The 11,698-nt window shown below is 37.0% G+C and overlaps 1 protein-coding gene and 1 non-coding gene across 4 annotated transcripts; one reads left to right on the top strand and one right to left on the bottom strand.

Moving 5' to 3' along the window:
* Positions 1-1,435: 1,435 nt before the first annotated feature.
* si:dkeyp-117h8.4 (uncharacterized protein LOC572032 homolog) lies at positions 1,436-11,604 on the bottom strand. Of its 3 annotated transcripts, none has more exons than XM_063001273.1 (10): positions 11,426-11,604; positions 10,278-10,344; positions 9,710-9,762; positions 9,316-9,346; positions 9,158-9,228; positions 8,036-8,099; positions 5,332-7,049; positions 5,203-5,242; positions 1,906-1,957; positions 1,436-1,806 (listed from the first exon to the last, which is right to left on the bottom strand). In XM_063001273.1, the coding sequence occupies exons 1-10, from the start codon at positions 11,537-11,539 to the stop codon at positions 1,767-1,769; spliced, it is 2,250 nt and encodes a 749-aa protein (XP_062857343.1). In that variant the 5' UTR covers positions 11,540-11,604; the 3' UTR covers positions 1,436-1,766. The 3 variants fall into 3 exon arrangements, with proteins under 3 accessions (XP_062857343.1, XP_062857344.1, XP_062857345.1); XM_063001274.1 differs by having other exon boundaries at positions 5,209-5,242; XM_063001275.1 differs by lacking the exons at positions 10,278-10,344; positions 11,426-11,604 and adding an exon at positions 9,959-10,043.
* Positions 2,525-2,598, top strand: trnat-agu (transfer RNA threonine (anticodon AGU)). The gene has a single exon. It is a non-coding gene; the product is annotated as a tRNA-Thr (tRNA).
* Positions 11,605-11,698: the final 94 nt, after the last annotated feature.

Below are 11,698 nucleotides of genomic sequence, written 5' to 3'. Positions count from 1 at the left end.
ACATAACTTTCTTTTTGTTAAGAGACAGCACATACTGGCTTCACATACTGTTAGGTGGCAAACCACATTTACTGAAAGTAAAAAAACAAACAAAATCACAATTCGATACATTCAGAGACTCCTTAGTGAAGACTGTTATTTTGGTTCTACTGTGAAATCATTAGTAAAGCTAATTGTATTTTTATGGACTTTATGCAGCAGTGTAAAGATTTAATTCGAGTTTAATTTGAATAGCCATATTGACTTATGGCTTGATAACAAAATATTGAATATACACTGATCAGACATAACATTGTGACCACCTTCCTAATATTGTGTTAGTCCCCCTTCGTATTCTGACACCTTTCTATCAGAACCAGCATTAACTTCTTCAGCAGTTGGAGTTACAGTAGCTCGTCTGTTGGATCGGACCACACGGGCCAGCCTTCGCTATATTTGCTTCCCACGTACATCAAAGAGCCTTGGCTGGCCATGACTCTGTCGTCGGTTTACCACTGTTCTTTCCTTGGACCACTTTTGATAGATACTGACCACTGCAGACTGGGAACACCCCGCACGTCCTGATATTGCAGAGTGAGATGTGGCCCTGGGTCAACAGGGGAAGTGCTTCAATCGTTCAACCAATCACAAACTAGCCGCCGTTATGACATGACATTTGCCATTTTCTATTTTTTGTCATTTTTTAACCTAAACCGGAGAAAAAGCTCCGTGCCACGCACGCACTGAATCCCCTTGTTATAATACATGCTTAACATGTAGTAGTAGTACTGTCTTTTACATATTGTAGCTAGCCTTGGCTTGGCTAATCTCTCAAAGCTTTTTGCTATGCTAGCTAGTAGTTAAGCTAGCTGGCTAACCTAATGGTAAATCTGAGAAATTTATTTCATGCTTTGCACTGTTAATATTTTGCTTGGAACAATGATTTGCAACATTCTTTTAAATACTGAAAGTAACACAGTTGCCGGATCTTTTAGCTTGCATACTCATTACCTAGCTAGGATTAGCTATCCCAGGCAAATGTGGTGATGTCATAGCAGCAGCTAGTTTGTGATTGGTCGAACGATTTCGATAGAAGCACCTCCCCTGTTGACCCAAGGCCACATCTCACTCTGCAATATCAGGTTGTGCGGAACACCCCACAAGAGCTGCAGTTTTGGAGATGCTCTGACCCAGTCGTCTAGCCATCACAATTTAGTCCTTGTCAAACTCGCTCAAATCCTTACGCTTGTCCATTTTTCCTGCTTCTAACACATCAACTTTGAGGATAAAATGTTCACTTGCTGCCTAATATATCCCACCCACTAACAGGTGCCGTGATGATGAAATAATCAGTGTTATTCACTTCACCTGTCAGTGGTCATAATGTTATGCCTAGCCGGTGTACTTTGTATTATTTATCGAAATACTTGAAAAGTAAATAAAAACTGAAACCACTTACCCCCTTTTTAACATGTTACATTGTTTAATAAACATATTTACCTTTATAACAATAAAAAATAACAAGATGACATTTTTATTCATAACAGCTTACACTTGAATAAACCCATCAAATATTTACAATTATGTTACTGAGTCACACTGTCTACTTTTTTCATCAAGGATTGCGTGTGAATAACATTTATATTTCATATTAAAACAGTTAAACTAAATACAAATCTATAAACAGGGCCCAGGGGGATTAGATTTTTCATTTTTAAAACCCTATCTTGTAGTAGACAGCAGTTACTCCTCTTCAATGCCCCATCGAAAGGAAACTGGGAAGTTCATCACTGAGGAGGCCCGTACTGAAGTCGTCTCCTTGACAAACTGCAAGCAGAATCCATTACAACCATTAGCTTCCACGTCAATCCCTCCAAAACATATTTATGCTGTTTTTTAATTTAGTGTTTTTTTTTTTTACTTTACCTTGGGCTGAGTAAGGCATCACTGTGATTTGAGGTTCTCATAGTTGACCTGGCTGTAAATAGTCATTAAATGAGTAAATTTGTGATCATAGTTAATAATCTAATAAAACTGTGATTATGTATAGATGCAGTGCAGGCTGATAAAAATGTTCATCTGTTTGGCATAAATTAATGATGCAGCAGCTTAGTTGATAGAAGCTGCCACTGAATTGATCATTTTGTCAACAGTTTGATTAATACTAAGCTAATTTGTCAAAACATAGTAATATTATTCCCAGATACACAGCATCCAGTGCTCACCAGTTTTGGCTGTCTCAAACAGCACACAACTATATTATATAAAGTCAAATTGCACTATGTAGAATTAGAACAACCCTTCAGGGAAAGTTAAAAGTGCATGTGTATTTCCTTAAATTACTACAGGAAATTTGTTTACTACAGGAAATAATACACGTTTTTAAATCGCACAAGGAGATTTTAAATTTAAAACCATATTGTTCATTTTATTTTAATGTCAGTGCTGTCAGCATGAGGAACAAAGGAAGACTGTCATCACTAAGTCAGGTTATACTCATTTTACCGAAAACTGTTTTAGAAACAACAACACATTAAGAATGTAGGGCAGTTGTAGCCTAGTGGTTAAGGTACTGGACTAGTAATCCAAAGGTCGCTGGTTCAAGCCCCACCACTGCCAGGTTGCCACCCAGGTTTCAAACCTATAAGAATCCTCAATACTTTTTGAATCCACTGTTATTTTTTTAACTAGTGTTTGTAATGCATGGCCTGAGTTTGAGAGGTATACAGTACAATCACTTACTGGACACATGCAATGACAACATGAAATGATAAAACATTGACTGACAGCATTATGTGATGCTAAAAATAAAACGGCTGGCTTCTGCAACCCCGAACAAATTACCACAAAAAAATAATTTTAATTAAATACAGAAAGTGAAATGTCGTTTTGGGTTAAAAAGTCAGAAAATCCTGCTGTTTCTAATAACAGGTCTGTAGGTATGTGTTAAGGTCGTCTTGCTGGACCAAATCAAAAGACAGACAAGCTCATTTCTAGCTGGCTGAAAAAATATGCACTTGAAACAATTCTTCAAACAGTTTCCACACTTTTATATTTTGGTTGGTATCAGTGAGGGTGGGAGGAGTAGTAATTGGTCATGTCTGAAAGACTAGGAGAGAGCTTATAGTTCTGATCTGATTTCCACCTTTTTGGACGGCTCAAAGAAGCTTTAAGGGGAAGAAGATTTTCACTGGTGGTGATGTGAAAGCAGCGGTGCATCAGTGGCTACGAGCTCAACCAAGAACATTTTTGCTGATGGCATTAAAAGGTTGGTATGACACTGGGAAAAATGTAGAAAAGTGATGTAATTTGTTTTTGAAATTCTAAAATACAGTGTAAACTTCTGAAAAACACTCGTATAATTAATAATGCTGGAACATCAGAACACCTAAAAAAATGCCAAGCTTTTTATTTCTGATTCAACACTTAAAACTAGCAAATCATTTATCATTTAAAATGAGCAAATGTTCATGCTTGTATTTTACCTACATCTTAGTACACTAGCTAACATCAGATAGCTAAATAAAACACAGACTTGTACTTTACATAAATGGCTGTATGTAAAATATTGCAATGTACGGGCAGGACAGTTCTGTCTAGATGACTTTCCTCAAGTTTTTTCCCTAATGACCAAAAAACATGCAGAAGGTACACAGGCTTACTTACCAATAAGTGTTAGTAAGTTAGTGTGTGGTTTGGTGTTATTGTGAAATGGAGCCCAGTTTTTTTTTTCATAGGCACTGGACTATAACCAGGAGCTGAAACTTTATTTACATAGATAGCTGAGGGTAACAGTTTTCAGCCATATCAAGAATCATATCATGTATACAGAGAGCCACACTAAGCTCCATGTAATCACCCCCCCTGCCCTGGACTAGGGATGAAAGCTTTATTGACAGCATGTCAGTTTGCCTACATTTTGGACAAAGAGAAATAAAGGGTCCTGAGTTAGTAAATGACATTAGTAAATGTTATGTACAAACTAAACCATTTACGACTAAAATATTAAAGGACCAGTAATGTAACTTAGCAACCAAGACAGAATAATACAAGTATGGTAAAATTACCATGCTGTTTTAAACATCACAGCACAACCAGAAGGAGACTGTCAGAGCTACCTGTTATTTTATATAACTGTTTGCAGCATGGCAGGCCAGATGTATTCTTAAGGTAGCCTACCTGCTAACTAGCCATTTTTAACAATATAGTATGGAGCCGCTCAGGTGGTGCAGCGGTAAAGTACGCTAGCGCACCAGAGTTGGGGTTTCGGATACATCGTATCGCATCTTAGCTCTGCCTTTCCGACTGGGCTGGACGGCAGCATGAACAACGATTGGCTGTTGTTCAGGGTTAGAGGGTAAGAAAGTCGGATCATAGGTCCTTATAACTGGTGCAACTGCGGCCCCTGCTGGCTGACTGATGGCACCTGCACAGGGCTGAGGAATAATGCTGATGGGGGTGTGGCCCTCCATACACAGTGCCTGTCAAGTGTATGAACTCGACTCGTGCAGGTGAAAAATGCAGTCTGTACTGACTGTACGTGCCGGAGGGGGCGTATGTCAGTTGAGAGGCGTCCTCAGTCAGCGGTTAAGGGTCAAATCAGTGTAGAGGACGCATTCAGGGTAATTGGACATGACTAGATTGGGGGGTATATATAGTATGGATTTAGCCTAAATGTTGGTTCTACGCATATTCTTTTAGAAATAAATTAATTAATTAACAAATAACAATATAATGTATTTACTTGTGAGCTCCTGTCATGCCTATGACAATACCAGTTATGTAAATAGAAAATTAATGGAAATTATTAGTTAAGGTTATTATTATTGTTAAATCATTACTATTAATCTATAAATATTACAATGAACCGTATTGCATTTGTTGAACAGCACTTCTAACAATGCACAAGAATAAAAAAGTACTTGGGTGGGAAAGTCAAAGGGTCTTTGACCAAAGAAGTTTGAGAAACGCTGGGAACCAATTATTAAACCTGACACTTCATTAAAAATTATATTTATTTCATTGGTACCATTTACCCCAAAAAAAAGAGTTACTATACATTATAGACAGTGATTAATATAGTTCCCCCAGCATAGACTGTATCCTTGTAGGGCCTCTCATTTTAAAATCAATGTGTAAATGTATTGCCAAACAAGCAATGTTACTGTGCATTTACTTGCAGCCTGCAATGCATATATGCTTCACGGACTTTAGAAATCTCACCTTTACCTGCACTGGTATCAGCACAACCCCATGGAGCTCTCTGAAAGCACAAGGGACATAAAACTGTCACTACAGAAAAGGTCTAAATAAGCAAATAATTTACACAAGTGTTATTGCACAAGGTCTTACCCAAAAAGGGGAGGTTTGCTGTGTCTGTTGATCCAGTTTGGGGCCCGGTGCTTTCCTGATGCCTCCACTGGCTCTGAGAAATCTAGGACTGGGACACTGCAAAAGCAAAGCCCTGTTCCAGGTGCGCTGGTCCTCACTGGGCTCTGCCATAGCACGATTCATATTTGTGTTTGCCTGTTGCTTTGGCCTGTGAGGTGAACAACTCTCTCGGAAACGCTTGCTTCGCAGTGACTCCTCTACCTCAGGCTGGCGGCGGCGTTTCATCAGTTTCGTCCGTACAGGTGTCAGGGCGAGTGCAGACATGCTAGATGAAGACATGCCTGGATTTTGAGCTGCCCTTTCTACTCGACAAATGTGACAGGAGGATTTGGGGCCTGAAGAGGAAGAGCCTCGACAGACAAAATGGTGATAAAGCTTTGTGAACTCAGCGTCAATCTGTGAGCTTGACATCTTGGAAACATCAAAGAATCTGGCCTGTTGGCTAGAGAGAGATCGTTGACGCTTTTGTGCTAGACTCATGGGGAGATTCTCCTGATGGGGAGAAAATGGATGGCGAGAATAGCTGGGAGATGTTGGTAGATTGTGGAAAGGAGACCTGTTCACCACAGAGGAACTTCTAGGATTAGTAAGTGAGATCTGCTTAGGATAGTTGGGTGAAGACCTCTGATATTCCGGGTATGGACTTAAAACTTTGGGTTTTAGGGGACTTCTCAGACTAGAAGGACTGCCAGTAAAGGTTTCCCTTGAGGAAGATGCAGGAGAGTAGATGTGCTCTCTCAAACCTTCCCTTTCCGAGCTTGATTGTTTATAAGATGCCAATGGCATAACCAGTCTGTCTCCTTGGTGAGAAACAATTTTGACTCCTCTGTAAGCCAGCGGTGAACTTTTGGCTCTTTGGCAAGCAAGTAACAAACCTTTAGCACCTTGGCAACCAGGGCTTGAGATTTTGGGGTTTTGGTAAGCAAGAATTGGTTTTTCAGCTTCTTGACCATAATGAGGTAAGCCTTTGGTCCCTGGTTTACACCCTGACCATGTTGACATACAAGCATCAGAAGAAAGAACACTCTGAGATCCTGGCATAACATCAGGGCCTACAGTGTAGGTCTGATTTAGATCAGGTGATGGGAAATGAGAGGAGCTACTGTCGGAAGATGGCAAGCTTGAAAGGTCCAATACACTAACAGGCTGATGCTTGGTCTTGCTGTGTGAATGCAGACCTGTCCAGTGTGACCTGCTTTCTGCATCTGTATGTTTCTCTGCATCATCCCTCCTGGGAGAGTAAAAACAGCCACTGGATACAGGGGATGCATTTCGAATGCTTTTTGTATCATTTTGATGCCTGCCTTTGTGTAGCGGACTTCCCTGAGAGACAGTTTGGTTAGTATGAAAACGTTTCGGGGCACTGTCCCTGCTTTTGTTGAAGCTGTGATCAGGGCTGTTGCTGAGGTTAGAGTTGCGATGCTTTCCTTTGCTAGATTGCCAGCGATGGTGGCGGTACCTGCGCAGCACAGCAGTAGCTGCTTTAGTCACATGTTGTCGTCTGTATGATTCTCTGATCTGGTTAAGCATGCTGGGATAGACATCCAAGAGGGTGCTGCCATGGCTGCTTAGAGTTCTTTCCAGATCTTCGTCCTCTTCCTGGGATGGATTGTCGAAAAAGTAGCCTCGTGAGGAATTCACTGAATGCATAGAGAGCTGGGAAGTCTCAGCCCCTTGCCCTGTGATTGATTTAAAATGTTAACAATACAGTAATAGGTTTTTTTTAACTTATTTTAAAATAGTATTCAACATTTACAAGGTGTACCCAAAAATGACATTTTATACATGAAGTGATGCTACAAAATGAAAAATTGTAAAGATGACAAACTTAACCTGTAATATTTATTTATTTATTTAAGTTTTAACGCCATGTACTTAACCTGTAATAAATCATTGGTTTATACTGGTCAAACTTTTACACTTGTAGGGAACATGTCATAGCAGTCCTAAGTGTCTGAAACTATAATTATCTGTGATCCAAGCATTATATTCTTTTATAGTCTTATTTATAAAATTATACATCTAATTAAAAAATATCACCAAATATTAGCTGTGCAATGTGGCTGTTCATTTTTGAACAGGAGGCTTCTTTCTTACATGGTATGGGCTAGGCCGGCACAGCAGAATATTTTTTGGAAACCACTGGGCCAGGGTATATGGCAAAAACCTATAATTTATTTTCCCTACATTCATTGTTGTCTTTATCAACTGAATTCACTATTAATTCTCTGATAATAAATTTCAGAGGCAGAATGCTTCATCTGACTTAAAATATAAAACAAATGAATAAAAACAATACAGATTATATAAACTCAGCAATCACTAGAATACACACATCTATGTACCATGTCTATTCATTAATTATTTTCCAAGTTACACCCACCATACAGATGAATGTTGTGGGTGTACAATTACTGTCTGTGGTCTGTCTGCTGCTTTGTACACTTTACATCCCCCTGTGCCCTGTTTAGCAATTGAAAGGGACCCCAACTGACCAAATGTTATTTGGGTGGTGGACCTTTCTCAGCACTGCAATGACACTACTATGGTAACATTATTTATTGACCCACCAAAAAACCACAAAAAAATTGGAAGCATTTGTAGTGTAAATTGTATAAAGACAAAATTAAAAAAGTGTGTATAAGTTTAAATGTCAACTTCTTACACAGGATGTCATCTTTTTCCACTCGTCTTGAATCTTCACTCTCACTTCTGTATGTTATATCCGTCTGAAAAAAAGAAACAATTAAAAACAATGTGTTATTAATGGTAAACATTGTCATGTAATTATGTCTTTCTTTTGGTTTAAAAACAAAAAGACACGTCCATCAGTTCTATAAAATTTAAAAGATCGACTAAATGGACCACAATAGTGCATCAGTCTATTTCAGGTACATTTACGCAAAAAGTAATACTTGTAATTGTAACACTTCCACTGTGCATAGTAAATTAAAACTTTGTGGATACAGCAACAGATTGTGCTGTAAAAGTATTAAAATACATGAACATGTATTTGTTTTAGCCTGGGTTTGGTAAGATTTTCTGAATGTTTTGATGACATTTTGCACTACATAGGGTAAACCTAAAACCTTTCTGCTAGCCTTGGTCATCCATGGCTTTCTAGGAATACTTTGTTTTTTTTACCAAGTATGGTGTGTTTTTTGTCTAATATACAATTTATGATGATCCTACTCTTAAAATGACCTGCCCCAGCTTTTTTTTTTTTTTTTAAGTTGGTGAGTTACAGGTCTTAACTTCAGAACAAAAACATAAATTTTTAAACAATCATAAACAAAAGTCTCAGAATAACCAAGAGCTATACAATTGATTGTATTTTGATATGGGTGATAACTTAAAATTTAGTCTCATATTCTAATTAAAAGACTTAGAGTATGTAAAAAAACACGTTTATAACAAGCACTATTAAAGAATTAATTCAATTACAAAAAGTAATGAATATACAGAGCCAATTTACAGACATTTGGGACACTTTTTAAAATGCATTAAAACTAGACTGATACATTATTTTAAATGTTTATCTAGCTGAAAATACAATGAAAACATTTGTTCTCATCAAGTTTGGCACAAAGTGGTAAACCGCGACCAATCTTTGCTTGCATTAACTGAGCTTTTGGTGGAACCTTCTTTTATACCCCAATCATAATACCCTGTTACCTGTTATCAATTTACCTGCTTGTTGTAGACTGTATTAAAACTATGTTACTTGTTATATTAAACAACTTAATATTGTGCTATATCTGTACTGTATTAGAAAAGTGGAAGTAACCTGGTTTGCAGAGGGACATAAACTCATGTCATGTTCACTATTACTGTGTTCATCTCTAGAAGTGTCCACCACTAGAGGAAAAAAAGAAAGCAAAAGAATGAATGTAGGAACAGAATTAAATAAAACTAGGTAGACAGGGCAAAAAGTTGCTTTCTTACCCCGCAGCGACTGCTCATGTTCAACATGATTCTGCAAGAGGGAAACAAACAGCAGCAATGATCAGGACAACTGTGCAAAGTCAGGAAGTTCTAATCAGTATTTTGTGTTCCTGTATGTTTAAAGGCTTTCTTGGATCCTTGTGAAAGACAATATGACCTTCATTAGAACAGGAAACTGTACTGGTAAATCTTGTGCATGTTGTGTACCATGAAATAGCCATAACTAATAGTGCAGTGAATTTTTGTCTGTTCCAATATCTGTAGGTATATTTGTACATTGTTATGGGCTAGATAAAACCATTAAACTAGCAATATACAGTACTACTGTACTTTACAAAACATAATATATAAAAAAAATTGGAGTGGCAAAAATGTGTCAGTGTTTAAGTCTTACCCTTAGGTTCCTCAACTCGTGTTCTGCTTCTGTACTGTTGATTGACATGATGCCTGCAACAGGAAAAATAAACTTTTATCCAATATTTTTGGTTGTTTTCTTACAACAATACACACACAGTTTCTCCTACAGACAATATTTACTAATAATCTAAGATTATCAGTAATATCAAATTCCGGCTATATAAACTCACATCAGAATTCAACTACAAACACCTTATTCTGAATGTAAATAATCCAATAAAACTACCTGGTTTTCTGGCACCAGTAATATGTTAATTCAAGTCATGTATACAGGTTCTCAGCCTCCCATAATAAGATTACTAGTGCTGGTCAATAATCTGATTTCTTGCAGTAATTGGAGTATGTTGTTGTGCATGCCATCATTCTACAGTGTGCAGAAACTAAATTTATTAAGATGATAAACACAGTTAAAAACTGTGAGAAATGTTTTCTTAAAAATTGCAATTATATAATGGGTACATAATAAACTGACCAAGTGTACACAACAAATTAACAGTGTAAGGATGGGTGCATATGTGTGAAAGCACATAAAAACATAAGTTTACCTTTTCCAGTTCTGAGGGTCATTGTTTTCAAACAGACATCACTTTCTGCATCATCTAAATTTGAGTACTTATAATAAAGAGGTCATTGTTATTGGTTATGATTTCATTCAAAACTGTTCAAACTACCAGAAGAAAATAACAGTGGAAATACATGAGTTACATTTAACAGAGGCTATACAGCTGAAGCGTAAAGCTTATTCAGATTTATTGATTAATGATGTGTTTTAATCAACTTTCCCTGACCTCATTTTTTTTTCTTCTTAATTTTATTTAAATGCCTGCAGTAGGAACATTCCAACAGTAAGAAATTCATATTGAATTGATAATCGGTGTTTAATTTCTCACATGTGTATTAAGTAATTTTAGAAGTAAAACACTTTAAAAAGCTAAATTCTAACAACTGTGTAACAAAGACAAGATCTGTGCATCCCCTAAAATAGGAACAGGTTAAGATTTATTATCTACCAAAGATCATTTGTTTAAAAACCAGTACACCCTAGGTGATGTACAGAACATTGTGACCTTACACTATTTTTGGTATAAGTTTGAATATGCATGAAATAAAATATAAGTGTGTAAGTAACAGTATTCCGTGCATCACTTTTAATCTTAGATTTTTTTATTAGTTGATATTCTATTTTATAACTTACCATTAAGTTTAATAAATAATATTAATTAACTCGTATGTGTTTTATTCGGAAAACATTAAGAAATGTCTTTTATAGTAACGATTTATTGTTCATTTGTTTGGAAATAATACAAAACGTGAACTCACAGTAAACAGCTCGCACAGCTACTTTTATTTTAGCAGATTTCGCATATTTATTTTACGAGTACAAATCAATGTGCTGAAACACCGTTTATAAATGCTACAAAAATGAGGCATACAATTTTTTTTTTAATTTACTGCTTCACTTTCATTGGAACATTAGTAAGCCACAATGCGTATTCAGCATTATGAATCCTTTACATGCACAAGTTCGAGTAAGAAGAAAAATTGCCATGGCTTTCACTTATTTTAGTGTCGCGAGTATAATTAAAATAAAACTCGACGATAAAATTCGACTGTATGAAACACTGAGGTAAATAAAGCACTGCACGGAATACCGTGACATAACTTTAGTTTGTTAGCATAGCTAGTTACTTACTTTTTGAAATATCATTTCCATTTTGTTCCGAAAGACTTCGTCATTTTTCTTAAACTGCTGTAAAACCCTATTTTCATCATTATAATCTCCATGTTTTCTCCAGTTGAGCTCCATTTTAAGACAGTAAAGAAACAACTTCGTGTTTGTGTTTCTCTCTGTGTTCTTCCCCTCAGCACCGCGCTAACGTATTTTCAAATTAAACCTGCGCGTGAAAAAACGAGCGCTGATTGGCTATCCAGATATTACGTCATCGATACGCGACCAAGCAGCCTT

The sequence above is a fragment of the Trichomycterus rosablanca genome, chromosome 9 (genome assembly GCF_030014385.1).
Source record: "Trichomycterus rosablanca isolate fTriRos1 chromosome 9, fTriRos1.hap1, whole genome shotgun sequence".
NCBI lineage: Eukaryota > Metazoa > Chordata > Actinopteri > Siluriformes > Trichomycteridae > Trichomycterus > Trichomycterus rosablanca.
Note: the sequence above shows the minus strand (reverse complement) of the source record. Positions and strands in the feature narration are given on the sequence as shown.